General features: G+C 42.9%; 1 protein-coding gene across 2 annotated transcripts in view; it reads left to right on the top strand.

Annotated features, from left to right (window-relative positions):
• Nucleotides 1-15,474, top strand: part of MCC (MCC regulator of Wnt signaling pathway) — a 1,280,822-nt gene that overhangs the window by 961,911 nt on the left and 303,437 nt on the right. For both annotated transcript variants that reach the window (XM_086961033.1, XM_086961034.1), the window contains 2 exons: nucleotides 8,192-8,355; nucleotides 10,315-10,521. In XM_086961033.1, coding sequence (XP_086817159.1) covers nucleotides 8,192-8,355; nucleotides 10,315-10,521 — 371 coding nt within the window. The remainder of the gene's footprint in view (nucleotides 1-8,191; nucleotides 8,356-10,314; nucleotides 10,522-15,474) is intronic.

The raw sequence follows: 15,474 nt of genomic DNA, 5'->3' as shown, positions 1-15,474 counted from the left end.
TAAAGAAAAAAAGGATGCTAAGTCTAACAAACACTATATTCCCACCTCTGAGGAACGTTGACCCTGCTCAGCTTGATGTCTGCCTTTCAGAGTTGAATGATCGAATCTAGTGCGACATAGAGTTCTTTGGCAACATGTTGGAGATTCACAAAACAAATAAATAATTGTTAGTAGATATTAGTATTAAGTTGGAACACAAAATACAGGCTTGTAGAGTGGGCTGAAATGTATGTGAATTGTAAATGCAATGTTACTGATACATATTTACCAGCGGCCTTAATCACAAGAGGTTCTATGTGCTTGTTTGGAGACCCTTGTTTCCAACATGGACTGTACCAACCTATCCTAACTGCATTGTTCTACGGTATACTGTTTATTGTATCAGTCTGCTTAACCTTTGGTTTGTAAGGAACGTGTTAACCCTTTATGCCCTCCTACAAGGACAAGGAAGGGAATTTCTTGACCTTTCTTTCATTTCCATATATACTCGACCCAATGTAATGACAAGCTAATGTCGAGGGAAACCTTTGGCTTTGCCTGGCCTCCTTTCATCAGTGACTGGCCTGTCCGTGCAGGCTTCCAGCCCACCTGAAGGTGTGAGATCACCTTTGGTGTAACACCTGTTCAGAATGTTTCTGTTTGCATCTTCCAGTCCTCCGAGATATCTCTAGTTGCATACTGAAGCCCATCCAAGTCCTCTCTGAGCCAGAGCTAATTCCATTCATTACACTGACATTTACCTCCCTAATTACAATATTTAATTTGTGTTGCATAAATAGTGTTTCATTTTCATTTAGAATAATCCAAGCAGAGACTGCCATCATTATCGGCTTTGGCTCAGCCTTTGTGTTATGTGCTCTTCTGCTTAATTTGTTGTCCATGTTTCGCTATTCAAGATTCCCAAATTAATATTTCATGTTACTTATGTTGTTTACCCTAGTTCTAGTCATTTTGCAAATACAACATTATTTTTAATACAGCATTATTCTAGTTGATTTAATCTTATGGGAGGAGGAACGAGTACAATATAACAGTAGCAAGTCTGATGCTTTTTGGCTTGCTCCTAAATGTGTTTGGTTAGGTTAGAGCGGCCATCTTTAATAAACACTAAAGAAAAACTCTTATTCTGTAAGTTTAAGTATGTATTTGTATGTGTATGTCGTGCACCTAGCTGGGTATCAGTGGAGCAGTGTACATCAGCTGCAGATTTCCACGTTTCATTTATTTAAAATTGCATTATTTTCGCATGTATTTAATCATTTAGACTACAAGTAAAGGGTTTTGCTCCAAATCACACGATTTGCACTCTAGTGTCAGAGCCAGGAAGTACCCCATGTTCCAAAGTCCGAGCTTAGCTACTGGAGCGCATTTACTCCCCAGGAAGTAAACTTATTTCTTTATTTACAAATTACATCCAGAGCATGGTTATCAGCAGCCTCCGTGTCACCAGGCGCATCGTCTGCCCTATCCTAGACATTGTGATCTGGTGTTTTAGTTCTATTGCTTCAGTTAAGGCATTCCTGGAATACCCTGTTAACTAAAAACCCACGTCAAGAAAGAGGGTGGCTTGGATTCATCTGGGAACGCCAACAAGGCAGTCCATTGCCATGGTACTCGGTGGTGGGGCCAACCAGTGCCATTCAGGTATTATTTCGTCGTGTGATATGTGATGAATGTTTCGAAGAGGCGTTGAGTTTTTCTGGTGCATTATTGTTTCAAGGCTTGTCTGGCTGTTCATTTGTGCGCAGCTCTGAACTTGTAACTTTTCTGGAGGGATAGTCCATATCTGTATTAATTCTCGAGGCGCTTTGATCCACCGAGGATGTTTATAACTTTGTACGTGCTGGTGATCCAGCCCAAACTGCAGCTCCGGCCATGATTTTTATAGTGTTTTTCTTGAAAGCCCTGTTACTTTTCCATCCCAGACAAAGCCGGTTGTATTGAACACCTTATTTTTCCATCAGTTGTAACGAATTGGAGTGAAACCTCTCACATACAGAACCTAAGAGTAAATATTTGTTTTCTCCAAAGTGGTGTATTTTTCTCATTTGTCCTTGATTGCTATGAGTGAATGATGTTGCGCCTTACAGGGACTGTATCCTTGTTATAATCTTGTATCTGGGCTACGTTCTTAATGTTGACATAGGTGATACTATGTCACTATGTATGTATTCAGTACTGTGTTGCACCCGAAGTGCTGAGTATAAGGACTGCAGTGGTCGAGAGGCAGGACTCTACTTGGGGTTCTTCATGAGCAGAATATGGTAAGTCTACATCCCCTAGAAGGAGGAAAGACATCTCCCTGGACTTTCACAGGGGAAATATTTATACTGGATGTCTCTCCATGGGAGATGTAGTATCTCACACCGCCTACTGAGTGACTAACTATGTAATTGTAAAATTGTAAATTGATACTTGTATAGCGCACTACTCACCCACAAGGGTCTCAAGGCGCTTGTACGAATACCGCTCTGGAACCCATCCTGGCTTTCCCTGTGAGGCTTCCACTCCTGGGCACCCCCAAGGTGGAGGCCAGGCATCCTTAGCGTTGTGGGGATTAAGCAAGCTATTGCCCAGAGTTGCAGAGTGGGACTCCATGATTGGAATAGGCGCCGAGGCGAGAATTGTCAGGTCCGTGGAATTTTGAGCCCAAGACCCGCCGAGGAGGGGAATTGAACCCTGGTCCCGGGCTAGACCTCTGCATCAGGTTCTGCCGCTCTAACCATTGAGCCACACTTCTCCACTGCCCTATGACAGTCAGTCCTCCACCTTGTAACTCAGTAGACAATGGACAAGCTGTAGGGACATAAGAGCATGGTGATCGGTGGAGTCCAGTTTAGCGCCTTCAGGGCATGTTGGCTGAGACCTCCTCCTGAGGAATCGGAGTTGGATGTGGAGACAAATCCTGAGCCGTGAGCCTGGAGGCCTCTCTGCTGGTTTTCACCGGGAGACCAGCGCCAGAGCCTGCTTCCCCATGGCTGTGGTGAGCCCAGTGAAGGCCCCCGCTGGTGCCTGCTTCCTTGGGAAGATGCCTCTTGCTCTGAGTGTTGCCAGCTCTTCCTTTTCTTCGTTCTGTTCCACTGGGAAGCCGTTGGGTAGGGGAAGTAACCCAGGGTTCAAGAAGTGACTAAAGCATCTCCATGACAAGCTCTCAATTACTTCCAGCTCCAAGCCCAGGAGATGGGGGAGCAAAGAGATCTTCAGCCATCCAAAAGCCCTGTGAGGATCACACCTTGGCACTTGTGAGGCACTCAACCCCTAACCTCTCCATCCTACTTCCACCCAGACAGGGCACACCGAATACTCGTATTCACCACAGACTCATCCTGGCTGTCTCGCAGCTTCTACCCCTATTGCTAGGGAATCTGACTGGCCTCCACATTCTAGACAAGCCACCTTGTGACACCGCCCCCATGTGGAGGCAGCAGGGATGACAAGGCTCTAGATCTCCTTCTGTGATCTGGCAAAGCTCACAGTGGAGTCTCCTGAAGTGAGGTGGCCTTGCAGAATAGCCTGACGAACAGCAATGGACCTGTTTGTACTATCAACGTACAGGGACAAGCTGACATCAGCAGTGTGAAACAGGCGCGTACCAGGAAAGACACAGCAAGATACAAAACCCAATGGGCAGTTTTAAACCTCTGCCTGTGCCCGTGCAATGTCTAAACAGAAGTCTCTTCAGCCACCGGTAATTAGTAGCCAAGAATTCGTCAATAGTTGTATCAATTAGTTACTTTGGAAAATGGAATGTATTAGGGTAATGATTCTGCAGATGTGTGGTTTCAGCTATATACTTTCATATTTAGGCAAGGCCCACTGTATCTGTTATAAAAGTGCACATTATTGTAACTTCAGTAATATTTTATAATCGTTCCTATTTCCTATCCGTATTCTAGCATCACCGCGGTAGTGATGCTGGAGAGAGAGGGAAAAAGAGGGAAGCTGCGTATACCCTAGAGAAGTTACAAAACCATCGAATTCAAGTTTTCAACCCTTCAGGTACTTTTTTCATGGCCTGTGTCCACACATCTACCTCCATATATCACTGTGTGGCCTCTTTATAAAATAAACTGAAATACAGAACGGCTGTAGAGTGATGCTTAAAGAATGGCTCGGTAACTTGCATGGTTTCTTTGGGGGAGGTGATCAGTACAGGTCTAAGCCACATAGTGCACGTTGGTCCAGAATAGGGGTTCCTGAGGGGCAAACACCAGTTGAATGAGGGGGTGCTTTTATCTTCATCAGCCGGCACAGCTCAAACACCTCTTCTCTAGATCTGCTCAGGCAGATACACCTTGTATTCTTCCGGTACTAGATACCATCTAGGCCATTTGTGCTACGAGATTGGTTCCCAGCTCCACCTTTGTTTCTGATGTTGTTGTTGGGATGCATCTGGAATTGATCGCCTGTGCCAGAAGATACATGTTGAAACACAAGGGTGTGGATCCTTGGGGCGCGGCATAGTACTTGCTTCTCAGGTGAAGTGGCAGTGCCAGCTGTCATGTGCTGGCTGTGTTTGAAGGAAGGTGTGAACTCCCTCTCAGGTGAAACCTGCAGTGCTCCTCCACTTTAATAGTCTTTGAGGTCGAATTTTGTCATGCACCTTATAGAAGGCTGCGGCTAGGTTGAGTAGTACCAATATGGCAGGAGGGACCTCGCTCAAGGAGTTTGAGAGGTTCTATATGAAGGGGGCCAATGCTGCTTTACTTCCTCGTGTGGGTTTAAATCCTGAATGGCAGCCTGAAGGTGGGTCTGTTCTGTCTGTTTTCCTTGCTTTACGCAAACTTGCATTTGTTCTATTGATTTGAGATGGGTCAGTAGTAGGACTGGCCCCATGGGTCTTCCGTGATTTGTTTCTGTAAAGAGGTAATTAATGCCTGCTTTATGGCTTGCACTCTAATGTATTTTTGATGAAACTATTTTTTCTTTTTATTCCTTCAGACTTTAAAATAACTTGACCTGAGGCATGAAGAGAATAGTTGAAATGCTTAAAGGCCGAGCTGCTTTTCCCACTATGCATACCTGCATTTCCGCTGGGACACTGGGATGCTGCTTTTGAGACCTGGTGGGTGTAATAGGACCACTCATGTGCCTATTGCTTCAGGAGCCAGTGAGCCACGCTTGTACAAAAGGAGCAAACTGAAGTCCTTTCGTGCCTCACTGCAGCCATTATATACACATTCGACTGGAAGGAGAGCTGCTGTGGAGGTCAGGAGTCCTTAGGTTACCAAATCCAGTTTAACATCACTGACAAACTGGTTAAGAAGAACCCTGAGGAGGGATGTCACCTGAGCACACCACATCGGGACAATCCCTCCCTTGGTTGGCCCCCTGTGCGAGTGTCACGTTGGGTGTTTGCCAAAGTTTCTTCACAAACAGACCAGTGTTTTCCTATATGCATTTTTTCATCCTTATTCTAGTGCGTCAAGTGATTTTTCGAGACTTGCTGCTGCCCTGGTTGTAGGCAATTGTCCCTGAAAGGCAGTTGCATATATCTTTTGGTTTGAGAGGTAAAATGGACCGATGTGGTTGTTTTTTCGGCGTGAAGGGTGATGATCCAGTGTTTCTGACACAATGACATGTGTAATAATGTCTTCATCTGTGATTCATCGCAATCCATTGTTATACACAGTTGCAGCAGCACCTTGTGTGCTGTAAAATGTGGTCATACCCCATGGCATGTGGAGAGTTGCAAAGCTTCTGCCTTCCCTTGTGTTGCTAGCCTTCCACTGTCAATTTATTTTATAACCATTTTTGATCGGTCATCTCCTATACAGAAATGTAGACAGCCTATCAAGGACGTTTTCAGAAGTGGAAGTTGTTGTTAGTGAAGTGGGAGGCAAGCAGAAGTGCTTATCAATCAGTACTTAGTTGAATCTGTTGACGTTTGGTAATCCATCATTATTTTGCCAAAATATATGCATAGTAAGATGACCAAGATGATCAGATGTCTGTAATTCCCTCTCAATCTGTAGAATTGACCTTTGTATTAACAGACATAATTCCAGCCCTCAATGCAATCCAGGGGGAGGGTAGAGTCCCTAGCCCAGACAGTGTACAGGCTGACCTATTTTTGTACAATAGGAATACCTGGTCAAGCTATATATTACAGATACTAAATGCAGTAGGCTGTGGTGCCCCCATACCTGACTCTTGGTGGAGTACCAAGATAATACTCCTCTTCAAAAAAGGTAATAGATCCTTACCAGGTAACTATAGGCCAATAAGCCTAAACGATTAAATTCAGGTGGTGATGGCTCGCCTAGTATTGGCCAAGGTAGAGGAATGGATTTAAACAAAGGATATTTTTTGTCCCCTAGAGGCAGACTTTCGTGTGCATGTTAGTACCATAGGCCAAGTATTTTGTTTCTTGCAACTATACTGGAGGACTGTTTTGATAGCAAAGGGCAGCATGTATACTGCCTTTGTTGATCTTATATCAGCTTTTGACTTAGTCTCACACAAGAAACTATGGATGGTACTACACAACCGGGGAATGCCCATGGACGGCCTGCTTTCCTTAATTGTACGGCTTCATAAGGGCAATTTTGACCAAGTGCGCTGGGGGGCTCAGGGTAATACCACTGACAGATTCCCAATTGAGAAGGGGGTACGCCAAGGGTGTGTTATTGCTCCGACACCATTCTCTTTATTTTTGAACGGTGTCACCCAATTTTCAGCTACTTATCCAACAGATGCTCCGACCTTGGCAGGCTCAAAGATTCCATTTTAATGTTTGCAGATGACACACTTATAATCTCAAAAGCCCCGAGCGGATTGCAGCATGCACTTTTTACGCTTTGATGAATTTTGTAGAGTGCGAGGCTAAGTCAGTAACTCTGCTAAAACGAAATTTATGGTGTGCAACCAGAATCGATCATTTAGGGGCATTGTGAAGCTCGATGGCAAGTCCCTCAAACAAAGAGATGTTTTTAGGTACTTTGAAGTCACCCTGCTAAGAATTTATCCTGATGGTCCCAAAATTGAAAGTATGGCTCTTAAACATCATCAAATTGCGGGAGCACTAGCAAAACAATTCAAAACCTCATTCACCAAGCCATTTAGTACAGTTCTTCAGATTATGGATACTAAATTAGTGGGATCAGTTCTATATAGGTCAGAACTTTGGGGCTTTATGAATTTAACCCCACTCACTGTAGCAGAGAATATGTTTTTATGAAACATTACTAGTCTACCACATAGTACCCCTCTTTAAACCCATGTTTTATCCTCGGGCCAAAACCCCTTAGAAGACATAGCAGGACTTTGCCCTATTCTATACTGGCACAGAATGTGGTCCACCCCGGAATTGTCAAATTATGCTAAAGCTCTTAGGGGTGTTATGGAGGCCAATCGCTCACAGAAGATCGTCTAGCTCCACATCATCAAGAAAACACTCATTAATATGGGAATGCGGCCTCAATGGGAGAATTCAACAAGTGTACAGTTCCCCTTAAAGGAAAAAATATAAGAACAGTATTGGCACATTATCATGGCAGGCAATCTTGAAATAATTGATAGCTCTACGCTGACAAGGAGGTTTTAAGAATTCAAATCTACCCCCTTATGAGCCATATTGAGACATTACATCAAAGCCCTTTGATAGGAGACTATGTTTTCATTTTCGGGCAGGAACCCTTCCATTAAAATCTTTTACATGCAATTGGTCTCCCAATACTGGCAATAAATCTCCCATCTGTACAGATCAAATAGTATCATATTCTCATGTCTTGCTTGCCTGCCTAGCTTAAGCAGCGGAAATAATGGCTGAAGCCGACTTGTGAGAATCTGGGCTCCAAAAGTAGTAGCATTGCACTGAGAATACTGCGCTCAGATCCTTCCCTTCATTATTCAAACTCCATTGCCAAGTTCTTGGGTTGGCCTTGGGCCATAAGATCAAAGATGAATTTATAGCTCTTTTTACTGCCAAATTAATGTAGGTCAAATGTTTATGGATTTTAATATGGCTGTGACAAAGACCAATTTGTGTGTAAATATTACATGTATATTGTGTGATTAGGGTTTTAAGCATAACGTTTGTGTGATATTTCATGTTTTTAAAGAAATAACTTCGCTGTTAAGACATGTATTGTCGAAATAAAGCTTCTTTGAATTGAACTGAATCCATCATCTATTGTGGGCCTTGTGTTTTTGGGGTGCAATCACATCTCTTTCCCCTTCTGTTTCACAGATAACTGTAGTGACCTCAACTCGGAGCTGCAGCGAGTGCTCACCGGCCTGGAGAAGGTGGTGTGCGGGCGGAAGAAGAGCAGCTGCAGCCTGTCTGTGGCCGAGGTGGACCGGCACATCGAGCAGCTGACCACCGCTAGCGAGCACTGCGACCTGGCCATTAAGGTGATGCGCCACTGTCCACCTGACAGCGTGCCTGAGTGTGCGGACGTGCTGACGTCTGCGATCCCCATGGAACGTGAACGTGTCTGTCAGTATCAGGGCGCCCATCTGCTCATTAATGAGTATTCGGTTTGCCCGAGGCTGGGGAGAGGCCTTGTGCTCTTGTGTTCAAGGAATTCGACTTCTGTGAATAGCCAGTGGTAATATTCTTGCAAGACATAGCAGCACAATCTAAGCCATGCCGCAGAATCACGTGATTTTATAGATGTATTTGGTTTTCATTTACATTTGAATACATTATTACCGAATCATGTCATGCCTTTTAAACTCTAAACGTGTGGTGTAAACTGGAATCTCCTGCACAGGACTGAATGAATCAAGATTGAGGTCTGCTCTGGCCCAAAGTCTGCTTTCAGGTTTTTGCAGTTCATTATGTAGTTTGACATAAAAGAATGTGCAAGGTTTCCAAAAGAGTCTTGTACAAAACAAATGCCGGGCTTATTGGCTCTAATCCATTGTTTGCATTAATATGCGTAATTTGCCTATTCTAGTTCACCACCTCTGTTTCCCCTACTCTGTTCCTGGTGGAAGCAGGGTTAGGTGAACGGGTTAGACTTATAAGTTACAGGTTCGAATCTAGAGAGGTCGAACTTAGCCTTTCACCCTACTGAGATCAATAAAATAAGTAGTGTTGAAATGGTTAATGTTGACACCTGCCAGTTGAGCACCTAGAGGTCATTCTGTTTTTGATTGGATGTGTGATGTGATCGATCCATTACTATTATTAGTATTAATTATCCTAGGAGATACTTTCTGTGTCTTTGTATTTAAACATCCCCATGAAGCATGAATTAACCCATTGCTTTCCAAGATTCGCTAAAGGATGCATAACTCTTCAAACTTGAGTCTTCCTTGATTCACAAAAGCAGTATGACATGCATCATTCAGTGGACAACGGTTTGATGCATGAATGTCAGAAATGTTCAAAACCACAAATTTCTATTTTTTTCCTCCATGAGAAACTCTTTGTTATGCAACCATGAACTACTGGGGTGCCCCTTTCCTTTACCATTCTCAAAAAGACACCTGCTCTTAACTTTTCAGTGGCGGAAACCTGCCTGCCTCTCCACGGTGGCAAACAGCCTGTAAAATGTTTGTGAATACCATCAAACTCTTACAGGTTTTACGTGATTCTTTCGTCTCCAGAGTCCACTTTTTCAATCCTTTAGTTAACGATTGTAGCAGTCTGTCATACCAGGCATTGACAGTAATTCTAGAATGTGCATGAACATGTTATTGTCTTGGCTCCATGTTAAACCCTGGCTCACTTTCTTCGGACATGCTTTTTATGAGTAACTTTTATGAAGTATGTCCTAATGTTTCAGTGCACCCCTCCAAAATGAATTACTGCATACTGAAATGCCTATAAAATCTGAGATTTTTTGGTTAAAGTGTACCTACGCTCCTTATGCCCTGATTTGTGCTGATATTAAATGTTAGACATAAATCACAATCACACTTTACCATCTGCAGATGAGTTTTTAAATTTAAAGAAAGTATGAATCTGGCGTTTGAAACATTTTTCTTAAAAGGAAGTATTTAAAAATGTTACTATAGTTTAAGATTGGCATAGTTATAGCTCTATTCAATAATATGCCTGTATTGTTGAAACACTGGAAATATCAGGTTAATTTGCTAATGCCAACTTAGAAGTACGCATTTTATGAGCCTTTAATGAAAGAAAGGCCTAGTCAACCTACCAGAAAATCTGCCGTTTCTCAGAATGCATAGTTCTCTGCAGCTCATTCAACTTTTTCTTTTAATTAAACTGTCCTAGACTTATGCAATCGTGGCTTACATTTTAAAATCGATTAAACACCCTGGTCCTCTTGGGGTGAACTGTTCAACCTTCTTCCAGATCCTCCTGAATTACCATCTGCACCTCTTTCTTTCTGTTCCCAGACGGTCGAAGAGATTGAGGGCGTGCTGGGAAGGGACCTGTACCCAAATCTTGCTGAAGAGCGGTCTCGATGGGAAAAGGAGTTGGCAGGCCTGAGGGAAGAGAACGAGAGCCTTACAGCCATGCTGTGTAGTAAAGAGGAAGACCTCAACAGGACCAAGGCAACCATGAACGCCATCCGAGAAGAGCGGGACCGGCTGCGACGAAGGGTAAGTGCACCCGTAAGCCAGGAACACCATCACACAGTAAAGTATATGTTTCCTCTTGAGCAGGGCATGTGCAAGCAGAGTTGGTAGGTAGACCAAAAAAGTCATTCGGACACAGAGATGTGAGGGTCTGGGGGTTTGCCACTTATGCAATTTTTAGTAAGGCAAGTGTTTACAATTTCATCCTGATTATTTCAGGCAAGCAGTAGAACTGGTGTAGCAAAGTGTATACCTGGTATGTTAGTGCTGCAACAATGTACTCCAGCCCAGCTTGTAGAGGATTTTGTGGGTCTGCATAAAAAACTGCATGCGGGGTCTCACTTCTTCCATTTATGTCAGATGGCACAAGCACCTGAATCCCAGCATAAAAATTGTCCTCCAGGGTAAGAGAACAGGTATTATTAGTTTTTTATACTCTAGCTTGCTCCATCTAGTGATTAGCTGCATAATTATTAATAATAACTACCTGGTGCAAGCTGTATTTTAAAAGACTTTGGAGCACAGTTTGGCTACCATACTTTGGGTATTAATGCAACGTTAACTCTATTAATTATGAAAGCCATTGCAGCCCATCTCATCTCCTACACTGTCCCCAGTGATGCACAACTTTGTACAATTGTAATTTGTGTTTCTTTTTGTGGTAAACTTTCTCCTATAAACTCATTCTCTTTTGCTGTAGAAACAGCTACAAATATTAGTTTTACTTGCACCCGTTCGCCTGCACACTATGAACGTGGAAGTTGATGGTTGTGAAGAGAGGGTCAGAGGGAGGAGTGTTGAACAGGGCACCTGACCAGGGCAGCTGAAGACCGGCGCAGTCCTCCTTTTGGCGGGTGATTCATAATCGTAAATGCCAGGCTATAGAGCGATTTATTTCTGTGCATCGCTCCCACTAGGGAGTTGCTTTCATAGGTACTGTTAGAGAACTTGTCAGCGCTACCATAGCATAGTTTATTTGACCTAGACGACCTTGTACAGGCTTGGTAAAGCACTGGAAGCTGCTCTGCTTGTTGCACTTCTCCCTTGAAATCCTTAAAAGGGCAGTATTATGGCTGCTGCATTTACTCATATCTCTGAGTTAGCATTAGTTTGCAGCTCCTCTGTCTGCTGTGCATTGAATCAATTTCAGTGATCCTTATGATCTGTGATAACATACTGGTGATTGACAGTCCCTGGACCAGCCCAGTGTTTTTCTGATTGACCCAGTGTCATTGCTTCAGGGTGAAACCGGTATCACTGTCAGGAGCGCACAGTGTGTCCGTCCAGCAGCACATCAGTGGTCCAAGGTACGAACGCTGCCTCTTCCCCATCATCTTCCTTTTCAAAACTAGCACCTCTTGGGATCTGCAGTACAAACTGAAGTATGTCTTTGTTCCTCAGTATACACTGTAATCATCTGTCTTTTCAACTAGATAACGTCAAATAGGTTTATAAAGGTTAATATTGACCCGACTAAATAGTGTGCATGTATGAGCGCGTCTGTCTGCGCCTTTGTGCATTTTTCCCCATTGTTTGTAAAATCATTTCAGATTGCAAGCAACTTATTTAGTCAATGCACTGTTATTGCTCTATAGAATCCTTCAGTTTCATAGGCCCACTAATGTGTTTAGCACATATTGACATTCCTCCGAGTCCTTTGAATCTGGAGCTAGGACACAGCAAAATCGATCACACACATTGATAGGATGCCGCCTGCTGTGATTTGACTATTGACATCAGAGCAGCAGCCCTGCATTGAAAGAACGAAATTACATTATTTCTTCCTTCGGTTGTGCCATGCTCTCTCTAATATGTGTCTCCGTCCCATTTTTATTTCTCAAAAATTGAATCAGTAATTGCGAGATCTAGGCAGAAATGAAAGAAAATGCTAAGTGATGGGGAAGCTGCGGCCTGGGCTGGGGCCAGCTGTGTGGGGCTTACCTGCAGCCAATCAGAAGAGCCGGAGAAGGATTGGGTTTCAGCAGACGGGCCAGTTCAGGGCTTCGGTGGGATGTATGAGAGGGGGAGGAAATGTGGAGGGTTCCTGGCAGAGATGCTGCCAAGGTCGACTCATAGAAGCAGACAACCTAGGAGGATATTGTGTGGAACGTATGGAAATGTATTGCATTCAAAAACTCCTGCTGAGTAAAATCCCACCAGAGCTGTGTGGTGTTGCTTGAGACAGGATAACTGTATTATACCCATTGGCTGAACGAGAGTAATCTGTAACTAACTTGGTCAAACATCTCTTGTTGCAACCCTTCCATTCTATTTAAACCAGACCATTCTCACAAAATGGCATAGAGCAAAGCACATTAGGAGCTGGCGCATACTGCCTTGCCCAGTGACACGCTTGCAATTATTTTTCTCTAGCCTAGACATAGCCTCCTATCTTGCTAACCTCGTGTTTTCCAAATAATTTATACAAATATGTCCATAGCCCATACACATATATGCCCATAGAGGCACTTCGGTTAGTGCTCGTCATCCACTGGTCTGTCAAGTGTCATTAATATTTTGCTTCATACCATACAGCATTTGAGTCGGACCACTTCAGCCAATTGGCTTTTTTCACTGTGAGTAGTTTTGCTATTGCACACGCACACATTCACCCTAAAAGTAGTCCACTTCAGTGCCAGAGACCCCAACCCAACCTCTACTATCAAAACATGTTTTTTTAATTTATTTTTGAAAGTCTCATTTTTACTTTTTTGCAAACCTGTGCATAGCAACTTTTAATTGTGAAATGTTTTCTTTTTATTACTTCTATGCTCTTATTGGCTATTGGGTATGCTTGCAAAAAATAAATATATATCTATATTTTTTTCCTCCAAAAAGCAGGCTTACCAACGTCAGATATACTGGCATTGCCAATGTTTGTTTCTCTACCAGGTCATGGCCAACGTTACAGCTCCTTTCTCTTTCATCTATATATTGTAATGTAACAATATTAGTGGTATCTAAAGACATCTTTTGAAAAGTGAATTGAAAATTGCCATATAGTTTGATTAATTAAGGAGATAGAGGCCCATGGCCTCAATGTGACCCAAGATGATTATTCTTACTTTACAATGCCAAGTCAAAGTCCACTTTATTCGATTAATTAAAATCATAAAAGTATTCTACAACAAATATCATACGTTCATATATCTTAAAAACAGTTAATACAGTATTAAACAGTAGATAGAATTTAAAAAACAAGTTAAAAAGGCATTATTTACACAGAATTCTTTGCAGTTTGCACTCAACATTACAGTAAACATGAATTCAAGTATCTATCCTCAGTTGTGAATCCAATCTTAACCTTGATCTCTTACATCTAACAGATGCAGCCAAAAAACTAGCGGTGCAATACATAATCAAAGGGGAATGCAACATCTGTAAATATAACAGCGCAGGCTTGTACTGCGTGAAGCCCAACTCCCTCAGAATTGATTTTAAATATCGAGTACGGGGTTCGTGATAAAAGGAACAGAAGAACAAAAAATGTGCATTATCCTGAGGGGAAAAACCATCACATTTGCATGGGGACGAGTCCTCGAGCTTACACCAGTCTTTCTCGTCCCGCAGAACCATATAAATTTGGTTAAAACGAAATTTGGACAGTAGCCACCTATGAAAAGAATTAGTGACCACTGCCAAATAAGGAGCCAACTCAAAAGATGGGGTTATCAATACATGAGCCCTCACAGAGGGTTTACATAATTCATCCGCTTCACGCTCGGCCATACGTAATCTGATGAAATTGTTCTTAACCCACAACAAATCTGCTTTACACAGGGATTCTGGGCTGGTAAAGATTTCAGGGCGTCCCAGACTTGCGGCCAAGGACTCGACATATGACAGCCACTGGATATCCCTCCTGTGATCTAACATAAGACAGTCTTTGATTATCCTATGATTAAGGCCAAGATTCGGATTAAGCCAAAGCTTAATCCACATCAGAAGTGGAGCGAGATTAATTATATCTAAAATATAACCCAAACCCAGCTCAAGATGTAAAGAGTGAGTGGCAGTTGACTGTGGTAGACCCAACAGAGAACGAAGAAATTTATTTTCCTCTGTCTGGATGCATTTAGAATTAGCGTAGCCCCAGACTGCAGCCCCGTATCTAGCGATCGCGGCTGTCTTGGCTTTGTAAACAGCCAGGACAGCTTCGATAGGTTTCCCCCCCAATCTTTTAGTGAATCCCAGGATTGCAGAGTATGAGCTTCTCACCGCATTCGCTTTGGCTGTTAACTGCGGTGTCCAGGTTCCCCTTTGGTCGAATATCACTCCCAAGTAGGTAAAAACTTTAACATTTGTAATAGCCTCTCCATCACAAAAAAAGTTTTTTTCTTTTAGTTTACCACATCCTGCTGACATAGTGTGCGATTTGTTCTTATTCACCACCAGGTCAAGACTGGACATAAAGTTACCGAAGGAATTGAGTAACTTTTGCAGGGCAATTGGGGTCCTGGCTATTAGCACCGCATCATCGGCGTAGAGGAGCACCGGAATTGGTGCACCCCCCATGCTCGGAATATCCTTTGTAGCTGCCCTTAATTCATCCTCCAATGAGTTCACGTATAACTTTACAATGCAATATTTCTTCCCAAGTCAAAGTTGCTGGCATTGTGTCTTGGTTGATTCCTTCTGCTTTCTGCTTTTAGTGTAAAAGGACCCTTGTTTTCTGACTGGGTGCATCTCCAAAATGCTTCTGGGTATATTTTACCAGCATGTTCTTTGCCCTCCCCTCCCCCCTTTCGCTAAACTGTTGTCTCTTTGATTCTTGCTTCTTTTTTGCCTGTGGACTGCTGGATTGGGGCCCAGTCTTCGTTTAATTCTGCTTTGCAGCAATTAATATGCTCCCTACTGTAACTTCATACTTCCAGTCCCTATTCTACTACTTTGAATACTTACCTTCGAGTTATCAGGAGGTCTTTAAAATGCTTTCAGGGCTTTTCCTCCTGCCAGATGATGTATTTAGTATTACTA

The sequence above is a fragment of the Lissotriton vulgaris genome, chromosome 3_1 (genome assembly GCF_964263255.1).
Source record: "Lissotriton vulgaris chromosome 3_1, aLisVul1.2, whole genome shotgun sequence".
Taxonomy (NCBI): Eukaryota; Metazoa; Chordata; class Amphibia; order Caudata; family Salamandridae; genus Lissotriton; species Lissotriton vulgaris.
Note: the sequence above shows the minus strand (reverse complement) of the source record. Positions and strands in the feature narration are given on the sequence as shown.